At 39.7% G+C, this 22690-nt stretch overlaps 2 protein-coding genes across 8 annotated transcripts in view; one reads left to right on the forward strand and one right to left on the reverse strand.

Moving 5' to 3' along the window:
• LOC140731232 (kynurenine--oxoglutarate transaminase 1-like) overlaps positions 1–22690 on the forward strand; it is a 156845-nt gene that overhangs the window by 34123 nt on the left and 100032 nt on the right. The window contains exon 1 of one of the 4 annotated variants that reach the window (XM_073052744.1): positions 5485–5576. The exons of 2 other annotated variants lie outside the window; for them this stretch is intronic. The gene's annotated coding sequence lies outside the window, so the exon portion shown is untranslated. Of the gene's footprint in view, positions 1–5484; positions 5577–22690 lie in introns of those variants that run through there. One more of the 4 variants, XM_073052749.1, reaches the window with a different exon arrangement.
• The window catches only part of LOC140731229 (volume-regulated anion channel subunit LRRC8A), a 56691-nt gene continuing 40274 nt past the window's right edge, over positions 6274–22690 (reverse strand). For all 4 annotated transcript variants that reach the window (XM_073052735.1, XM_073052733.1, XM_073052734.1 and 1 more), the window contains 2 exons: positions 14378–16541; positions 6274–10382 (listed from right to left, as the gene is read on the reverse strand). In XM_073052735.1, the coding sequence (XP_072908836.1) occupies positions 10107–10382; positions 14378–16534 (2433 nt within the window). In that variant the 5' untranslated portion in view covers positions 16535–16541 and the 3' untranslated portion in view covers positions 6274–10106. The remainder of the gene's footprint in view (positions 10383–14377; positions 16542–22690) is intronic.

The raw sequence follows: 22690 nt of genomic DNA on the forward strand, positions 1-22690 counted from the left end.
TTGGTTTCCTTAAACTGAAAAGAACTGTATCGCTAAAGATGAAATATCAATGCTGTTCCTCTCCACATGAAAATCTGCATGACCTGCAGCATAATTACATTTTGCTATCATTCACGAATGCATTAATTTTGCAGGATTTGAAACTGTGCTTTATGAGATTTAATAAAATAAATTGCAAAAGTCAAAGTAAACATTTAAGTTTATTTATTTATTATAAAAAATGTACACAGTTAAAATTTCAAATGACTTACATTCTGATAGTTTAATACATTTAAGACTACCAAATAAAATGAATAATCTTTAAACTGGTTGGGTATCAGAATACTCATAAAGGCAGGAAATTCACCTAAATATGCACAGAATGTTCGTTGCTGGTCAAATGATTATCAGCACAAGTTCCAGTAATCAGCCTATATGAGATCAAGTTAATGCTGGAAATCTTTAACTTTTATTCCTTCTTTGACAATCCTCTCCATGAGGTTAGAAAATGAGGCAACGATATTCCTATACAATAGCGTGTACTGTGTATTTTATCCAGTGAAGGGCTGAACCTGGCGACATCCTGATTAACTTGGTTCCTCTGTAAACAGGATATTAATGACTATACCTAATTGTACATAATCAAAAGTAGTATTGTTTATGTCCTATGACTTATTAAACTCTTGACAGCACAACAGTATTTTTTCAACTTTTACAGTTTAATCCAACTTTCCCATATCCATTTTAACAAACTTTTGAACCACTGGCTTTTAAAAAAAAATCATTTGAAGAGAATGGCAAATGCAGTGTGGTGCATTAAATTTCAGAAATGCTCTATAAAACTGGACTATGAGAAGTTATTTTGTAGATTACTATAAGGGACGTAATAATTTATAGACCATTAAATGTAATATAATGGGATTTTAGACCATTATATATTAGAGGAAACTCAGTCATCTTAAAAGTGGAATGTGTGAACAGGGAATAAGGAAGGTGCCAGACAACAATGTAGTGAGGCTGTGAAGGCATTTGTAGATAAGATTTAAAATTTTAACTAAATGTGTTGGATTACAAGAAGTCAGCCTAATTAGAAAAATGTTTGGGAAGGGTTTACACATCAAAGCTGTGCTTGATTTCAGAGTTTATGACTAGATTCAAGAGACAATTATACAAAGCATAGTAAAATTGATTGGAATGGTTATTCACTGAAATGGGGTCTGTGGTGGAGTATTTAGTTGGGGAAGGCAATTACATTAATAAATAATGCATCAATATACACTTTTTAAGACTTTGGATAATTTTGGAAGACTTCGGTATTCTTAGTGTGCACCATCACATAAAGAGCTTTGTCAATAATTCCAATATTTTCACAAAAGTAATTTTTAGATGACAATGGCATTGTTTTGCCTTTAGAATATACAGCTAGGTTAAACTGTAATTTGGGTGTCAGGGTGGAGTTATGTCTCTACTCAAGGAAGTGTTAGGTGCCCATTCCCTCCGCTAGCCTGCAGGTCACCTTCAGGCAAGGTATAGCACCTGCTTATCCCTCTGATCAGGGTCACATGAAGCCATGGGAGTCAGTGGTGGAGCTGCGGGTGCATATTGCAAGTCCTGGTTATGCAACCACTAATGCCAGGCAGACAATGTTTGAAGAGTATTGATAAATGGCTGGGGTCACACATCTTGTAAAGACACTGTCCAGAAGAAGGCAATGCCAAACTACTTTTGTAGAAAAATTTTCCAAGAACAATCATGGTTATCAAAAGACCATGATTGCCTACGTCATACAACACAGTACATAACGAACAACAAATCTGTAATGTTAGGACCATGCTGTGTAATCAACAGAAAATTTGAAACATTACAACAATTCTTGATAGGGACCTTAATATGAAACAATGCCTGGTTCACATTAAGTCTAAGAAACAGGACCAAGCACTCATTACCAATTAAGGTCTGAAAGCTTTGGGAGAACTTTGAATAAAATGATGGGGTTAAACAGCATGTCTACCGAAATATGAAAAATATTACGAATTCTGTGGCCACTTTACTAGTTAAATCTGCTCATTAATGAAAATATCTAATCATCTTATCATGTGGCAGCAACTCAATGCATAAAAACATGAAGACATGGTCAAGAAGCTCAGACTAACATCACAATGGGGAAGACATGTGATCTAAGTGACTTTGACTGCAAAATGGTTGTTGATGCCAGCTGAGGTGGTTGTAGTATCTCAGGAACTGCTGATCTCCTGGGATTTTAATGCATAACCATCTCTAGAGTTTACAGAGAATGGTGTGAAAAACAAAAAAAAAATTCAGTGAGTGGGAATTTCTGTGGGTGAAAACACCATGTGAATGAGGGAGGTCAGAAAGGAATGGCCAGGCCGGTTCAAGCTAATAGGAAGGTGACAGTAAACTCATTTGCTGGGGGCAGCCTGCAAGTGTCAACGTGCTGTGGCACCAATATAGCATGTCCACAACTTACTAACCCTCATATGTCTTTGGAATGTGGGAGTAAATCAGAACAGCTGAAGGAAACCCCTCTGGTCATGGGAAGAATGCATAAACTCCTTACAGACAGCGGTGGGAATTGAACCCCGATTGCTGTTCACTGGTGCTGTGAAGTGTGGCACTAATACTAAGTAGCTATGGGAGTTTGGGCTTTAATAGATGGTGGCTAGTGTATTCACTGAGATGAGGACAGAAGCCCAGAAAGTCAGAGATGATCATTATGAAGATGACAATGGGATGGAAATTCCCAACAAAAGTTATTAAGTTTTGTAGCTCTGCATGAAGTGTTGGAAGTAGACCAGTTATTTGGAAGATCCCACTCTCCCCTATCACTATCCACTACATTGATGGATAATGATTTGGGAGAGTGGGATCAAAACAAGATCTGTTTCACAGATCCCACAAAGATAGGCATAGCATGGGTCCATGCAAGTGACTGTAGCTCCAATTTTGATCTGGTGAAAGTGAATTGAGATGAATAACTTGTTTAATGTGAGGACAGATTCAACCAAGAGAACAAGTATGGTGGTGGAGAGAAATCCCTTAGGACTTCATTCAATGAAAAACTGGAGAGGTTCTTTGTTCTGTTCATCTCCCTCCCACACTTTTCTGCAACTTTAAGCTTATCTCATATCTAACTTTTTCCAATACTAGTTAAAGTCTATTGAACTGAAAAATCAATTCCACTTATGCTGCCCAACCTATTGAGCATCATTGACATTTTTAACAATTTAGTTTAGATTGCCTACAATTACTTTTGGATTTAAAAAAAAACAAATGGGTACATAGACATTCAAATGGTTCATTTTGATATCAGAGAATGAATATAGTATTCAACTTGAAATTCATACTCTTTGCAGAGGCATCCATGAAACAAGAACCCCCACAAAATGAATCATAGTAACATCAGAACCCCAAAGCCCCCGCTTCTCCCCTTACACCCACAAGCAGCAGCATCGACCCTCCCCCCACTTGCACCAACAGAAGCACCACCCCCACCCTGCAAACAATAGCAAAAACCCACTAAGAGACCTTGATCTAGAGTCCATCAAAAAACTGCATTGTACCAGAGAACAGCTACATCGTTGTAATATTAAAAAGATTTGGCTGTGTGCCCCTATCATGGTTTACTAACAGTCATTGGTTGAAGAAACATGAACTCTGTTTTAATCTGGAAACCAGTTACACTTTACTGAGGACCTTGGACTGCAAGTGCATGGGAGTTACCAACCTACAGGACAGTGGTAACGTGTCAAATCAAATCTCACCTACACTTCATATGTGCTGGAACCTGAAGCTTTTGCTTGTCTGTTTCCCTACCACCCTCTGTGGGATTTTATTCTAATGTATCCCAATTGGTTAATCTCTACTATCTCTGCACATTCAGGAATAAAAAAAAATTGAATTTAAAAAGTCCACCATTTTAATTTTAATTAGTGTTTCTCCTGGCACAATTATGAATAAAAATCAAGATGAATTTTAGAAAATTTCATCGATAACATGTTTTTTTCAGAACAGGGTGGCATGGTAGTGTAGCAGTCAACAGTATGCTTTACTGTACAAGCGACCCGGGTTCAATTTCCGTCGCTATAAGGAGTTTGTAGGTTCTCCCTGTGACCGCGTGGGTTTTCTCCGGATGCTCTGGTTTCCTCCAAAAGACCTACCAGTGGTAGGTTAATTGGTCATTGTAAATTGTCTTGGAATTAGGCTAGGATTAAATCAGGGGATTGCTGGGCTTGAAGAACAGGAAGGGCCTATTCTGTGCTCTATCTCAATAAATAAATGTTGCCATGTCATAACTGAGAAATTATAGTATTTTAACACTACAATAGCTAAATAACTATAATAACTCAAACAAGAGAGACACTATACCCTCATATCACCTATGTACCATTTTCAAGTGTTTATCAGTTTGACTCTATCACTCACTGAAGTATATCTAAAGAGCAGAGTCTGATTGGAGTTGTGGTATCATGTAACATGGATTCCCACAATGGTACCTTTTTATTTTTGAGATTTCTATTTTTATTTTTAATTCCCCTCTAACATCATCACCATTAAAAAAAAAAGACTTTCTCCACAGTGCTCCACACACTTAAGTACTAGAATGCTTATACAATTCAGCTTAGTACCAGTTTTCTTTTGGATCTTGATTACACCCATCAATCAAAAATATCTTGCTCCGGCAGTCAATTGCAAGTCAGACTGGGGCAGACACTAAAAAAGTGTTAAAAGGATCAAACAGTAACAGAGAACAAAGTAATGGTTTGATTTAGTTAGCAGCACTCTGACATCTAATACATAATCCTCTAGTTCCAATGCTGGATTTAATCATATTATCTGGTGGATTAAAAAATGGACATTAAAAGGTTAACACATACAAAATGCTGGAGGAACTCAGCAGGTCAGGCAGCATCTATGGTAAGAGTTAAACAGTCGACATTTCAGGCTGAGACCCTTCATCGGGACAATAAAAGGTTCATGGTACCTTTAAGGGAGTTATCCTTCATTCAGTTCTCCCTTGAAAACAGATTTAGTACATTTGGAAACAATATGCAGCATATTCATTAAATACTTGAAGTGAACCAAGAGTTTATATGCACTGCAGATTAGATTACAGAGACATTCAGAGAAAGCCAATTTACATGCAACTTAATATATTCAATTTTACTTTGTATAACTTGAAATTAACAGAAAGAAAAGTAAAGTGAGGTGCTGAATGGAAGGTTTATTGTCTGTGCTTCCAAAGTTGAACCCCATGGCTCAGGCATTCACTCTTTTTCTGTTCGTACATTCTTGCTCTGCAAAAATCAGCTTTGGAATTTACCTCGTTTGGTTTAGAAATTAATACTAGTGTTTTAACCTAATAGGGTGCTAAGTAAATGCAAGATTTTATATACAGTATTCTAATATCTGTAATAATATTAAATATAGTCAATAATTTATTCTCCCCCCCCCACCATCTTTTTTGGATATTGACGGATGGGATGGCAAGAGGAGGACAGACACTTTAATCATCTCAGTTGTTAACAATAGTGTAACAAAGCAGCAGCACCATGCAATAATACATATCAAACACCAAGGTAAGAGATGAGTTTTCATATAAAGCGACAGTCATGGTGTTATATGATTTTCAGTGAAGATCACATTAACTGATAATTATTTTATGTACTAATTTACAACATTAAATGCTTTGAGACCTAGGTTTTCATATAGTTGACATGGAGGACTTACATGTTCTGATCCTGCATATATTATAAAATTGTGACTTATTCACTCTACTTCAGCAGTGACAGATAAATGGACAATAAAGCTGCACAAAAGACGTGATAAAAGCAGAAATTTCTTTGTAATTAATAATTGTAATTTTGTGACCAAAGATAAAAACATCATAAAAATCTCAAGGACAATTTTTTTTTATATTGTGATTTGGCTTGGGAACCATTTCAGTTAGTGTAAGAGATTTTGTTTTCCTTTCACTATCCCTTTAAGTTCAGTTTTTGTGCACAATTTTCTTTAAGGAACACTGTCCCAATATGATGTTTTTCATGTAAATTTGTACAACATCCTTTTGTTTTAATACCAACAGAAGTGATTAGACAATTCTGACTTCTGAATATCTGATTGCTAACAAAATTGTCATTAGAGAAACCTAAGGCTCTTAGAATCTGAGACAGAAGGTGAAGGAAGAAGAGCACCATTAAGGCATGTGTAAATAATCACTTTAGTATTTGAAAAAAAAGATCTGTGGTGCAAATAAAAACACACTAATTACAACAATTTAGAATATGAATAAGTTTGCAATTTATTCCTAACAACTTATTTAGATAAAAATGCCAGATCTTGCTATTCTGACAGGAGGTAAATTTAAAAAGATAGATTTATTATTGAGATATCTCATGATACCCCACTGAGATGCTGCAGCTTTAAAATACAGCCGTTAAGACAAATTAACATTTCTGGTTACATTTTAAAGAAAAACAAAATGAAATGTAGTCTTCAACAAAGACTGTGAATAAAGCTTATTTCACAGCATTGGATAATACTTTCTACTGCTTTGATTAAATGTATAAGCAAACCAACAAAATTACTGTCACTTAGACATTTAATAATTCAAACAGTCAAAATAACGAACCTGAGAAAAGTGTTGCTACTAGATTGAGGCATATTCACCCCTGAGGGCACAGAAATGAAGACTTAACATCAAATACAATTTTTAAAAAAATGAAATTTTACACAGCATCCAACTTGTGTGTGAGGCCAGTTTTGTTAAAAGCTTACTGCAATAACTACTTTGACATTATTGAGTAAATGATCATTGTAACATGAATAGTTCTTTGAATATTAACAGATTAGAAGCTTACCACATCTATTTTCTTGGGTGAATGTAAGACGAGGACAAAAATGGCTTTGAACAATGCCCCTTTTCCCCTATGTTAAATTAGTAATGGGGGCCAGGACATTTCATGTCTCTAATATCACTTTCGAGATCTCCTGTATCAGGCATGTCTTATTGCATAATGTAACATTTGGTCCAACTCCAACCATGCACAGTAGAACACCATCACCATGGCAGTTTCCCAACCCATATTTCTCTTTGCGATACTGCCAAATGGTACCCAACTAAAAGTGGTTTGGTGTACCATGAGTGTATCACCACACAAAAATATCCAAAGTGCTAATAATATATTGTAGCCTTTTTTATTGCATTTGTCTGGACTGGACTTGGGTACAGTATCAGTATTAACAAGACTGCATGGACTCTTTCCAAATCCACCCCAACACCCATGAACTCTCCTACGCCCACTCACCCAAATGTATACATGACATTTGAAATTCTGTGCGCAATCAATGGTTGAAGTGCCAACCGGCATTTTAAGCACGATAGACTGGCAAATAAAAGCAACTGTCTGTAATAGAATCAGAAAATACTGAAAGCGATCAAAAGTGAGAATGGGATTTATGAGATTCTAGCCAAACTGTTACACTATCTTTCTCTCAGTGGCTAACTGCTTTAATACATATTCTTTGTTCTCTACATACCTTTGTTGTCACTGCTTGCTTCCACCCTCATCACACCACCAATTGCTGGTGTTACATTACTGCCTAATCAATCTTTCTCACTTTTATTTTTCCATCTATTGTGGGATGTTGGAAGAGTGGGTTGGTGTCATATGAATAGCGAGAGAAAAGAGGAAAATAAAACATTAAGCACTGGTCAGATGCTGAAGCACAAGATAAACAGAGCAGTAAGTTCCAAACACTTAAAACACAGAGGATGTCTTAGGAGATGAGTGGTAAAGAAGATACAGTTTTAGCCTTGGGTTAAGCAATGAAACTGGGAATAAATTAGGCATTAGGAGCAACACTCACTGACAACAGTGCAGCATGCAAGTTCATTACCAACAGACCAAGTCGAAAAGGATAATTCACTAAAGTACAAATATTGAAGGTATAGTATTCAATAGTGGAGGAGGATATATTTAAAAACATTAAAATATTTAATGCACAATATTTTAAGTGATTTTCCCTATTCTCTCCATGTGGAATTTGGCAAAGTTTTTAATAAGCTCCCATATGGCAGGCTGATCAAAAACAAAACCTTAAGGGATCGACCGAAAACAGTGAATTGAATCCAAAATTACCAGAATGCAAGAGCAATGATTGATGTGTATTTTTGTGAGTGAAGGCTGTTACGAATGGAATTTCACTTGGCACCTTGCTTTCTGTAATATATATTAATGGTTCAAATTTAACTGCAGGGGAAAAGGGAGCGTCTACGGATGATACAAAAATAGGCTATGTTGTCGAATATGGAAAACCTTAAGAGTGCAGAAAGATACAGTTGGTCTGTCAGTCATGCAGAAAATTAGCAATTTTTATTTAGAGGAATGTGAGCTAATGCACTTGTACACAATGGGAAGGTATTGGGATTGTGGAGGAACAAAGTCACCGATCAAAAGATAGGAGGACAGGTCAATAATATGTTTTAAAAAGGCTTACTGGATGTTTTCTCTTACTAGCTGAGACCACAGGAACCCCTGGTTTAGCAGAACTACATATAACACTAGTTAAACCACATTTTGTGTAGTACATATAGTTTTGGTCACCACGATGGAGGAAAGACCTTCTGGAGAAAGTAGATCTGTAAAATTTGAGCAGTGATGAATGATTATATAATGGAAACAGCTGAGGTATATGAAAATCTGAGAGTCTTCAGTAAATAAGAAGGACCCATTTCTCATGGCATAGGGGTTAAAATGGGAAGCAATAACTTCAAAGTAGGAAAGACACAGGATTTTCTTTCACCCAGACATTAGAGGGGGACTGGAACTTTCTGTGTGAAAGTGCGATTGAGGCTGAAAACATCATCACATTCAAAAAGCACTTGCACATTTGTTCAATGAGCTGTGACCCACTGCTGGAAGATGGGATTGTAGCTTTTTAGATTGGTAAAAATACAATGGGTAAACTGGTCTCTTGTGACTTAAATTTCCTATGATCTGAAGTGCTGATTAGAAAGTTCTGGGCATCATAACCGAATACCAATTTTCATCAATAATTAGTTACTTAACCAAGGCCCGTAAATTTCCAACTGGGCTTTGTACAGTAAACAAGAGGAAGATTTCTAAACCCTTTAACTGATTTTCTACACTTCTTGCCAAAAATACTAATTCAATTAATCCAACACTAACCTGGAAGCACGTGATACAACATGTTGCATCTAACTCTCTGAGTTAAATGTCAATTGAATTATGGTAACTTCTCCCTCCAAACCAAGTAGAAAAACATTTCTCACGTTATCTTTAATCCTATAATTTGAATTATCTTTAACATTGTATCTGTCATGGTAAATAGTTTTTCATCAGATTAGGATCTTTTATTTTGAATGAAAGATGTGACTTGAAAACTTTAATAAACTGAAACTTTAATTCTCCACAGTTTTTTTAAAAAACCATCTAAATAAAAAAACTATGCAAATGGTATCCTCAATCTTCTCATAATAATGCCTAGCTCTGAAAAACATGCGCATATGAAAAATTCCCCTTCCCCTCTAACTGCTTTGACAGGAGTTTCGTGTCGTGTTTTCAATCAGACTGAAAGATAATGGCAGAAAGTTAATGAAAGCCTGGAGCTCAGTTCAATCAGCTTGATGTGAAGAAAACATTTTTTTTAATAAAATGGCCAAGGGACTTTTAAAAAAATCACCAATTATTTCATGCAGAGGTTTCATACTGCCTGCTCAGGAGTATACTGACCCCTAATACAGTAATAGTTAATAAATAACAAAGACATTGGCAATATCAGTCCCTTGATATGTCATGGCTATAAACGTATTAGCTTTTTTGTGATTCGTTAAAGCAGAAGTATTAATTGAATTAAGATAGTTAATCCAGCTATTTAAGTGATTTCTTTTAATTACTGGCAGCTTTCTATTCCATCTATCGCTCTGATCCCTCTGGACAGCACCAGATCTGCTGAACAGGAAATTGGACTCTTCCACTAGGCAAAACCAGAGCAGTGAACTTGCTCATCATTCCGGTTGCTGCAGGCTGCAAATTCAGCTGAAAACTTGGCAAGGTAGAATTTTCCCTCTGTGGTATAAATAAAATTCAGGCTTGTTCCTTGTCCGCTCGGCACAGCTGCTCTTTGACGTCTGATGGGAGTGTGTTGAAGAGATCGTCCTCCACCACAAGGGCACTTCTTTTGAGTAGCCTGCATTCTCCAAGCTCCACAGGGAGGCATTCTAGTCGGTTTCCGCGAAGCTCCAGTTGCGTCAAACTGGTTAACTCTCCAACCCGTGACTGTAGTGATAGCAAGCAGTTATTCCCCAGATTTAGAGTCCGGAGCTTGCGACACTGGAAGAGTTCAGGTGGCAAGGTTTCAATCTGTAAAACGGGAGGAGGATCAAAGGAAAAGGGAAGAAAAATTTTAGCCGCAGCAATTGTTAGACTGAGCTAACATTTAAGAAGCACTTTCAAAATATATTTTACCTTTCTATGAATATAAAACACTTAAGAACGTATGTTTTAGCACCGGACTCGGAACCAAAGTTCTCGGGACTCAGGACAGATTGTCCCCGAGTGCGCTCTCCATCGTGCCGGGTTGATGTGGAGGATCAAAAGCCCAAAACCCTAGTATATATATTTATTTCTTTCCCCAAGTAACCATTAATTTTCTCTTCAGAGCACCTATATATTTAGTCCTGTCTTTTGTAAATAAGGGCCCCAGATTTTCAAAAATGTTTCATATTTATCTCTTAAGTTATAAGTAATTTTTTCTAATGGAATACAGCCATAGATTTCTTTTTTCCAACAATCTATACTTAAATATGTATCTGATTTCCAAGTAATTGCAATAGCCTTTTTGGCTACAGCCAGCGCAATTTTTATAAATTCTTTCTGATATTTATTAAGTTTGAGTTTCGGTTTTGTCCCTTCAATATCACCTAGTAAAAGTAATATTGGATTATGAGGAAGTTTTATTCCCGTAATTTGTTCCAATAAAAGTCTTAAATTTGTCCAAAAAGGTTGAATTTTAGAACAAGACCATGTAGAATGTAAAAATGTACCAGTTTCTTGTTTACATCGGAAACACTGATCAGATAAACTTGGATTTAATTTATTTATTTTTTGTGGTGTAATATATAATTGATGTAAAAAGTTATATTGCACTAATCTTAACCGAACATTTATTGTATTTGTCATACTATCAAGACACAGTCTTGACCAATTTGTTTCTTCAATTTTAATATTCAAATCACTTTCCCATTTTTGTCTTGACTTATGGACTCCTTGTTTAGTTGCCTGTTTTTGAATCAAATTATACATACAAGATATAAATTTTTTAATATTTCCTTTTTGAATTAAAATTTCTATTTCTTTAGATTTCGGCAATAACATTGTTTGACAATAACATTGTTATTAAGAACTCCATGGAGCATGTGGAGACCTTCCAACAACCAGGCACTCTTTCTTTCTTTCTTTTCTTTCTTTCTTAATTTTTTTTATATAGGGAAGTTAGGGGGGAGGGATTAAGGGGAGGGGGGAAGGGTCACATACTTTTTTTTCTACACTTGTAATCATTTAAAAATGCAATTAAATAAAATTTAAAAAAAAAAAAGCCCAAAACCCCAAAACCCAATAATTAAACCACTGCGTTGCTTAGTAATAATTGTAACTTTCATTAGGGCAGAGCTTTTCTCACTTTATCCTTTAAAATTGTTCTGATCGTTGACCAACGTAGCCTAATGCTTTTCCAATGACCGATCAATACGTACAAAAGCTGGATTTACTTAGCAGGTTGGGCAGCATCCGTTGAAATGACCAGTCAATGTTTCGGGCCGAGACCCTTCATCAGGACTGTCTCGGCCCGAAACGTTGACTGCTCATTTCAACGGATGCTGCCCGACCTGCTGAGTTCATTCAGCTTTTGTACGTGTTGATTTGACCACAGCATCTGTAGTGTACTTTGTGTAAAAACGATAACCTACGCACATCCTCCCGTATACTTTAAATCATCTCTAGATTACCTATAATACCTAATACAATGTAAATGCTATGTAAAATGGTTGTTATACTGCATTGTTTAGGGAATAATGACAAGAAAAAAAAAGTCTGTACATGCTCGAACAACAAGTGCTGGAAGAGCACTTCCGGGTTTTCGCGATTCGTGGTTGGTTGAATTCGTACATGCGGAATTCGCGGATAAGGAGGGCCGACTGTAATTGCAACACCAGTTAATGTCACATAATGGCTTAATGTTTTAAAAACAAAAGATTAACCTTTAATCTGAAGGCAAACTGTCATAAGGACAGATAACACTATAAAACATAGGAGTAGAATTACAAACAAAAGAAAATCTACAGATGCTGGAAATCCAAGCAACACACACACAAAATGCTGGAGGAACTCAGCAGGCCAGCAGCATCTATGGAAAAGAATACAGTCAACGTCTCGGCCCAAAATGTCGGCTGTACTCTTTTCCATGCTGCCTGGCCTGTTAAAGTTCCTCCAGCATTCTGTATGTGTTGCTAAGAGTAGAATTAGGCCATTTGACCCAGAGTCTGCTCTGCTATTTCATCATGACTGATTTATTTTCCCTCTCAAATAGATTCTCCTGCCTTTTCCCCTTAACTTTAGATGCCCTGAATAATCTAAAACCTACTAATCTCTGCTTTAAATATACTCAATGATTTAGTCTCCACAGCCATCTGTGGCAATGAATTCCACAGATTCACCACCCTCTTGGCTGAAGAAGTTTCTCTCCATCTCTGCTCTAGAGGGACGTCCTTGTATTCTGAGGTTGTGCTCTCTGATCATAGACTCCCCCAATACAGGAAATGTCCTCTCCATGCTCACTCTATCTAGGCTTTCAAATTTGGATGTGTTTTCTTTGTAGCACTGGAGTCTGAGGGGTGACCTTAGAGAGGTTCAGAAAATCATGAGTGTGGCATAGGTAAAGTGATGGTCACGGTCCTTTTTCCCAGGGTAGGGGAGTCTAAAACTAGAAGACATAGGTTGAAGCTGCGAGGGAAAGGTTTATAGGGGAACCAAGGCTCAAGCAAGAGCGGTAGATACAACAAACTAGAGCAAGCGCTGAAGGCTGGTACAATTGCGTTTTTAAAAGATTTGGACAGCATCATGCATTAGAAAGGTTTAGAAGACATGGACCAAATGCAGGCAAACACTTTGGCTTAGTAATAGCTTTTGACCAGCAGGGATGAGTTGGGCTGAAGGGCTAGTTGCTGTGTTATAATGACTATGAGTCACAAGGCAGTAAGTGTGCCTTGAGCCCTGGAGTTTTGGGTTCAGTCCTGACCTTAGGTACATGGATCCTGAAGATCCTCTTTGTAAGTGGTGGGCTTCAATTTTCCCACCCATTCCATCTTTGCATAATTAGTTACTGCAGATTGCCCTTAGTGTAGGCAAAAAGTACCAACTGAGAGTTAATGAGTACATGAGAAAAAGGGCTGCTGAGGGAATGAAACGGTTGAGACTGTCTGCCAGAAGTTGGTAATAGACTCAACGTCACAATCTACATAAAAACATAGAAGTAATGAACTGATTTAATCATAGCTCTGGCTACCATCTGCAGTAATCAAATCAAACATATATCAGGGAAACACAAAAAGTGCTACAGGAACTCAGCAGGTCAGGCTAAATGTATCGGGCTGAGACCCTTCATTCTTTTATTATTCCCCTCCATAGGTGCTACCTAGCTTGCTGAGTTCCTCTAGCATTTCCTGTGTTGTTCTGGATTTCCAGCATCTGCAGAATTGTATGTGTTTAAAAATGTACCAGGTCTGAGTGAAGTGCATAGTAACTGTAAGGCACAACAGCTACTGAAAGCCTGAGAGGAAACATCCATGATGTCTTTTGAGTTCTTCACGTACACTAAGGTTGCTTCAAGGCAAACAATAGCAGGCCTTAACAGTAATTGCATATCAAAACTTGAACTCAGGGTATCAGAGGTCAACTCTCAATAACACACACAAAATGCTGGTAGAACACAGCAGGCTAGGCAGCATCTCTAGGGAGAAGCGATGTCGACGTCTTGGCCTGAAATGTCGGCATCGCTTCTCCCTATAGATGCTGCCTAGCCTGCTGTGTTCTACCAGCATTTTGTGTGTGTTGTTGTTTGAATTTCCAGCATCTGCAGATTTCCTCGTGTCAACTCTCAATAATTAGCTTTGTGTATCAATTTAATGACAGAAAATCTGTATCGCAAATATATTTATGAGACAAGCAGAAAATATTATGAATACCCACAAATATGTTTACACTGATTAATATGGCTATTTGAAAAACAATATTAATAACAGGCAGAGGAGGGCAAATGGATAAAAATATAAAAGAGAGAAAAATTGGATATGCATACTCACTCTGTTCGCAGTGACTGCAAAATATTGCAGATTCTGTAGATAACCAATGTCCTGTGGAATGGAGGTTAGGTTGTTATGACTCAAATCCAAATACCGCAATTTGCGGCAGTAGAAGAGCTGTGTGGGAATCTTTTCAATTTTGTTTCGGTTCAGGTAGAGCCTTTCCATGTTGTTCAAAGTGCCAATCTGAATAGGGATGTAGGCAATGTGGTTATACCACAGCTTAAGGCAGACCAGGCGCCGTAAGTGCTGGAAACTGATTATTTCCTCGATCGTCTTCAAGTTGTTGTCTTTGAGATCGATCTCCTGCAAGTTATGGAGACTGAAGATCGAGTGTGGGATTCGTTCTAAATCACAGCGAATCAACTCCAATTCTGTCAGATTAACCATCTTCTTCAGACTATTGAGGACCATGAGTTTGGTACCCTCGTTGTTGATCGACAATTTCTGTAGATGAACACCAACATCTGTAACAACCTGCGGCAGCTTAGTCAAGTTGCTCTTTAGCCTCAAAACTTTGAGACATTTGAGATCCCGCAAGCCATCAATCACAATGTAGCGGTTATTTTCTGCACTCAGATTCCCAGTTAGATGAAGCTCTTCAAGGTTCTTCAGGCTGTAGATCCACAGGGGGATTTCTTTGATGTCTGTAAACTTGATGTGCAATGACTTCAGGTGCTCGCGCAAGAAGGCTAGAGCTGGTGCCTCAATCTTTGCTGGTGTGTGGTACAACCAGAGTTCTTTGAGGTTGGCAAGCTGGGCAATGATTGGGGGAATGGTGACGTCCAGGATCATCTCTAGTTTGAGCACTTCCAATTCAGTCAGGTCAAATATGGTGTCTGGAATTCCACTCAGCATGAAGAGGTGGAGTTCCAGTTTATCTTGGGAGTTTTTCATGATCCTCTGCCGGAGTTTTTCCAGGGTCCACTCATTATTCAGATTGAGCTGCCGCAACTTGTTCTCACTGACCTCAGACAAAAAGACAGCAAAACGTTTCGAGTACAGTGGATCATACTGATCAATCAGGTGCAGCATGAAAGCAAAATCATTCTTAACATCAGGAATATCACTATAGCTACTCTCCTCCCTGATGGACTCAAATGAATATTTCTTCAACGAACGCCGGAGCATCCACCAAAGCGTGTACATGCAAATAAGTCCATAAACAATCACTAAACTAATATAAAATGATGCCAGGATTTTAAACAAGGTGGCTAATGGATGAGCACACTGATACACACGGTATCCTGTGAGGTTCTGAATCTCCACAATACAAGACACATCAAATTTTATATCATCAACATAATAAAGTGAGTAACTAATAATAAGCGCGAATTTGATTACTTTGATAATAGTTTGTCTCATGTAGAGTTGGTAAACTATATCGCCTTCCTCCACATGAGTGCGGAATTTCTTTACTTTTTCAAAAAGGGCCTTAGCTTGCTCTCCTTCCTTTTTATCCAGTACTCCTGTCTCTGAGCGATCAACTATCCCCTGTTCAATGCGTGATTTTGTTCTCTGCAACATGGGTACGCTGGCCTCCACGTCCTCACTTGTGGAAGAAGATTTCTTTGCCATTGAGCCATTCATTTTAACAAATGACTGCTTTGGGTCACTTTCCTCAACCACAGTTTCGGATAGTGCTCGTGTTGTCCATGGTGAGTCAAAGCATTTAAGGAGAATAGATACAAAATGTTCTAGCTTTGAACTCGTCCGCGGATATTTGAACCAGAAATTACTACACACTAAGAATACTAGTGTGTGCAGAAGTACAAGGTATGGGAAGTATTTTGCAAACCAGTGAAGTTTAGTTTCATAGCACACTGCATCCACATAATTGTACTGGTGCCGATCCAAGTCATATTGGATGCCTGTGGGCTCGTCGGAAAACGGGGGAATGACTGAAGGCCGAGGGAAGGATCCATTTGGATAATCTATTATTGGCGGCTGTGCAGGTTCTAGACATGTATTGTTCGAAACCCATTTGCAAGGTAAACAGATCATTTTGTCTTGTGTGACCTGCAATGTGCCCCCAAACACTGCTATCATAAGCATTACGATGGAGATGTAGTCCGTAAATACGTCCCACCATGGCTTCAAGATGCGGTAAGCAGGCTGGGTGTCGGCAAAATATCGCAGTTCCGTTACTGGAATCATCACGCACCTGGAAATTAACAGAAATAAATTATGTTAGGTATTCTTATTACTAATCAGAAAATTAATTATGGACATTGTACAGCTTTACATTACTCTTAAAACTTAGATTATTTCTGTATTTCTGTTTGACACATTTTGGCCACCATATAGCAGCTCATTGGCCCATCAGATTCCCCAATAATTTTCCCTGTAATCTACTCTGCCCACTTTTTTATCATCCGTACACACCAGAGGCAACTTTACAGCGGCCTATTAAACTACGAACCTGCCCATTTTTGGGTGGTGGATGGAAACTGGACCACCTGGGTGAGACCTATCTGGCTATAATGAGAATGCACAAACTCCACACAAGTAACACTGGTAATCAAGTTTCAACCTGGAGCTATGAAGTTGTAACTGCTCTAGCTGTGCTACTGTACACCTACACGGAAAGCTAGAAAGACTACTTTTAATTGTATACAGAGCAGTAATAATTCTAAAGGCCTGTTCCTTGTGCTACTGGAAGCAAGCTGAGTAATGTTAGAACATTATAAACTGGAACAGTAATCACTGGCTCCTCTAGCCCACTCTTCAACCTAAAAAAAAACCTTACTTGATACTCTTGGTGTAATCTCACTAAGATTCCCTTATACGATTGCAACGAGACAGCCCTACCCTTTTACTCACGTTCTCTAATAATATTAATATATAATAATAAGGCCAATATATTTTTCCTTTAATGAACTTCTCAGTAATAGATTTTATATATGTAACACAATAACAGTATACAGGCAGTCCCCGGGTTACGTACGAGTTACGTACACTGAGCACGGGGGCTCCCCAGGGTTGAGTGCTCAGTCCACTGCTGATCATTCTGCTGACCCACGACTGTGCTGCAACACACAGCTCGAACCACATCATCAAGTTCACCGATGACATGACCGTGGTGGGTCTCATCAGCAAGAAAGATAAGTCAGCTTACAGAGAGGAGGTGCAGCAGCTAACAGACTGGTGCAGAGCCAACAACCTGTCTCTTAATGTGAACAAAACAAAAAAGATGGTTGTTGACTTCAGGAGGGCACGGAGCGACCACTCCCCCCTGAACATCGACAGCTCCTCGGTAGAGATCGTAAACAGCACCAAATTTCTTGGTGTTCACCTGTTGGAGAATCTCACCTGGTCCCTCAACACCAGCTCCATAGCAAAGAAAGCCCAGCAGCGTCTCTACTTTTTGCGAAGGCTGAGGAAAGTCCATCTCCCACCCCCCATCCTCATCACATTCTACAGGGGTTGTACTGAGGCATCCTGAGCAGCTGCATCACTGCTTGGTTCGGAAATTGCACCATCTCAGATCACAAGACCCTGCGGCGGATAGTGAGGTCAGCTGAGAAGACCATCGGGGTCTCTCTTCCTGCCATCACGGACATTTACACTAAATGCTGCATCCGCAAAGGAAACAGCATTATGAAGGACCCCATGCACCCCTCATACAATCTCTTCTCCCTCCTGCCGTCTGGGAAAAGGCTCCAAAGCATTGGGGCTCTCACGACCAGACTATGTAACAGTTTCTTCCCCCAAGCTATCAGACTCCTCAATACCCGAAGCCTGGACTGACACCTTGCCCTACTGTCCTGTTTATTATTTATTGTAATGCCTGCACTGTTTTTGTGCACTTTATGCAGTCCAGTGTAGGTCTGTAGTCTAGGGTAGCTTTCTCTGTGTTGTTTTTTTAAATTATTACGTAGTTCAGTCTAGTTTTTTGTACTGTGTCATGTAACACCATGGTCCTGAAAAACATTGACTCATTTTTACTATGCACTGTACCAGCAGATATGGTCGAAATGACAATAAAAGTTGACTTGACTTGAGTTCCGTTTCTGAGTCTGTCTTTAAGTCAGATTTGTACGTAAGTCGGAACAAATACATCCGGTATTATTTAGCATCAGTTAGTCAAACGTCTGTCTTAGTATATAGTACAGGTAGTCCCCGAGTTACGAATGTCCGACTTACGGACAACTCGTACTTACGAACCGAGGAAGGAGAATGTCATCTGCCATTTTGAGTCGTTGCCGTTGACACTGTGTTGGGTGTTTGTTTAACTTTGTATTTGGCTTAAATGTTTCTTAGTAAGATTCACCCTGACCCTGCTTCCACCCGCCGCCCCCCCCCCCCCCCCACCCCCGTTCCGGTCGGCTGGTGGCGCTGTGAGATCAGCACCGAGCTCAAGAACAGAGGTTCCTGAGTTTGATTTAGTGACAGACCGCTCCCGTGCTGGGTTGATGTCGATCCAGTGACTCCCGTACCATCCGTGTCGGGTTGATGTCGAGCTCGCAACTTGACCTCGTAAAAAAAAACCCACTGCCACCTCCAGTTTAAATTCCCACGTGGAGTATTGTGGGAGGATCAAATACCCAAACCCAGCACAGCCCCCACTTGTCCCATTTAACCTATCTCAGTGTGGTGGAGTTTCGGACCTGGGGAATTCAGTGCGGTGGTCCTTAGGACCCAGTGGACCTCGGGAGCCAGTGCAGCTCGGGACCCGCCGCCCCCAGTGTTTCTGTTCCATTGACGGGAAGCGATCGCGATTGAAAATAAAGTGGAAACATAGAAACACAGAAAATAGGTGCAGGAGTTGGCCATTTGGCCCTTCGAGCCTGCACCGCCATTCAGTATGATCATGGCTGATCATCCAACTCAGAACCCTGTACCTGCTTTCTCTCCATACCCCCTGATCCCTTTAGCCACAAGGGCCATATCTAACTTCCTCTTAAATATAGCCAATGAACCGGCCTCAACTGTTTCCTGTGGCAGAGAATTCCACAAATTCACCACTCTCTGTGTGAAGAAGTTTTTCTCATCTCGGTCCTAAAAGGCTTCCCCTTTATCCTTAAACTGTGACCCCTCGTTCTGGACTTCCCCAACATCGGAAACAATCTTCCTGCATCTAGCCTGTCCAATCCCTTTAGAATTTTATACGTTTCAATAAGATCCCCCCTCAATCTTCTAAATTCCAGTGAGTATAAGCCTAGTCGATCCAGTCTTTCTACATATGAAAGTCCTGCCATCCCAGGAATCAATCTGGTGAACCTTCTTTGTACTCCCTCTATGGCCAGAATGTCTTTCCTCAGATTAGGGGACCAAAACTGCACACAATACTCTAGGTGCGGTCTCACCAAGGCCTTGTATAACTGCAGGACCTCCCTGCTCCTGTACTCAAATCTTTTTGCTATGAATGCCAACATACCATTTGCCTTTTTCACCACCTGCTGTACCTGCATGCCCACCTTCAATGACTGGTGTACAATGACACCCAGGTCTCGTTGCACCTCCCCTTTTCCTAATCGGCCACCGTTCAGATAATAATTTGTTTTCCTGTTCTTGCAACCTCACATTTATCCACATTAAATTGCATCTGCCATGAATTTGCCCACTTACCTAACCTATCCAAGTCACCCTGCACCCTCTTAGCATCCTCCTCACAGCTAACACTGCCGCCCAGCTTCGTGTCATCCGCAGACTTGGAGATGCTGCATTTAATTCCCTCGTCTAAATCATTAATATATATTGTAAACAACTGGGGTCCCAGCACTGAGCCTTGCGGTACCCCACTAGTCACTGCCTGCCATTCTGAAAAGGTCCCGTTTACTCCTACTCTTTGCTTCCCGTCTGCCAACCAATTCTCTATCCACATCAATACCATACCCTCAATACCGTGTGCTTTAAGTTTGCACACTAATCTCCTGTGTGGGACCTTGTCAAACGCCATCGATTATTGGAAAAGCGTTATGCTACAGTCGGTCAACGATTGGAACAATTTTAAAGGGTAACGGATAAATTGAGAATAATGGAGCATGTGAAAGGCCCTGCCCCGATGAAAGCTACAATTATTACTAAGAAACGCAGTGGTTTAATTATTGGAATACATACGTTTCTTGTGTTTTATATGCATAGAAAGGTAAAATATATACTATATACTAAGACAAACGTTTTACTAATTGACGCTAAATAATACCGGATGTACTTGTTCCGACGTAAGTACAAATCCGACTTAAAGACGGACTCAGGAACGGAACTCATACGTAACCCGGGGACTACGTGTATATATTTCACCTTTCTATGCATATAAAACACTTAAGAAACGTATATATTCCAATAATTAAACCACTGCGTTGCTTAGTAATAATTGTAGCTTTCATCGGGGCAGGGCCTTTCACATGCTTCATTATTCTCACTTTATCCATTACTCTTTAAAATTGTTCCGAACGTTGACCAACTGTAGTCTAATGCTTTTCCAATGACCGATGGCGTTTCACCTCTTTCCAAACGCTTTATTATTTCCACTTTATTTTCGATCGCGATCGCTTCCCGTCAATGGAACAGAAACACTGTGGGCGGCGGGTCCCAACCTACGCCGGCTCCCGAGATCCGCTGGGTCTTAAGGACCACCGCACCGAATTCCCCGGGTCCTAAACTCCACCGCACTGAGACAGGCGACAAGTGGGTGCTGTGCCGGTATTTGATCCTCCACAACATTCCGTGTAGGAATTTAAACTGGAGGTGGCAGTATTTTTGTTTACGAGGTAGAGTTGTGAGCTCAACATCAACCTGGCATGGGAGCAGTCTGTCACTAGATCGAACTCGGGAACCTTCCCTTCGTTCTTGAACCTGGCGCTGATCTCACTGTGCCACGAGCCGACCGGAACTGGGGGGGGGGTCAGGGTGAATCTTATTTAGAAAAATTTAAGCCAAATACAAAGTTAAATACTCAACACAATGTCAATGGCAATGACGTAAAATGGCGGACAGCGTTCTCCTTCCTCGGTTCGTAAGTCAGACGTTCGTAACTCGGGGACTATCTGTATAGCTCATTTCATATCCATCACAATTTAGCTATCATTCAGACACAGAAGAAACAGCACAGCAACAGCCCCTTTGGCCCACAATGTTTTGCTGAACTATGCTAATTAGTAATCAAATGCCCAATCAAACTAATCCCCTTTTCTTAAGTAAAGTTCTTATCCTTCCATTCTGACAACTTATATGACATGTAAAAAGCTTCATAAACATCTCAACTACTACAGAAATCAAATTATCTGCAACCCATGACTGACCACAATAATCACATTGTTTTCAAGGAATAGAATGATCTTGAGCTGAAAGTACAGTGAAACTTTTGGCTGTTGAGTGCTCTGACTACATAAAAGCCTTGTGACAAAACCTGGTATGTACCATTTAATCCAATGGTAAAGTACCATTATAATCAAGATTATATGATAGAAAATGTATGAATTTTTCAAATCAATCTACACTATAATTCTGCTACACTAGAATTCAATCTGCAGAGTGACGTTCATTTGGAATAACATTACTGTAGGCATTACTTATTGTGTAAATCGCATGAAAGAGTGGGATGGCATGATAGCGTAGCAGTTGGCGTAACACTTTACAGCACCAATCAAGTCAAGTCTACTCAGGCCCCTGCTGTACTCACTGTACACCCATGATTGTGTGGCCAAGTTTCCATCGAACTCAATATACAAGTTTGCTGATGACACCACAATTGTAGGCCTTATCTTGGGTAATGATGAGTCTGAGTAGAGAGGAAATTAAGAACCTGGTGGCATGGTGTGAAGACAACAACCTATCCCTCAACGTCAGCAAGATGAAGGAATTGGTTGTTGACTTCAGAAGGAGTAGTGGATCTCACGACCCCATCTACATGCGCTTGCAACACTGTGTGTCAGACAGAGTGGTCAGCAGCACTGGGGCTCCACAGGGGACTGTCCTGTCTCCCTTTCTCTTCACCATCTACACCTCGGACTTCAACTACTGCACAGAGTCTTGCCATCTTCAGAAGTTTTCTGATGACTCTGCCATAGTTGGATGCATCAGCAAGGGAGATGAGGTGGAGTACAGGGCTACGGTGGGAAACTTTGACACATGGTGTGAGCAGAATCATCTGCAGCTTAATGTGAAAAAGACTAAGGAGCTGGTGGTGGACCTGAGGAGGGCTAAGGCACCGGTGACCCCTGTTTCCATCCAAGGGGTCAGTGTGGACATGGTGGAGGATTACAAATACCTGGGGATACGAATGGACAATAAACTGGACTGGTCAAAGAACACTGAGGCTGTCTACAAGAAGGGTCAGAGCCCTCTCTACTTCCTGAGGAGACTGAG

Source organism: Hemitrygon akajei, chromosome 7 (assembly GCF_048418815.1).
Source record: "Hemitrygon akajei chromosome 7, sHemAka1.3, whole genome shotgun sequence".
In the NCBI taxonomy this organism is placed as follows: Eukaryota; Metazoa; Chordata; class Chondrichthyes; order Myliobatiformes; family Dasyatidae; genus Hemitrygon; species Hemitrygon akajei.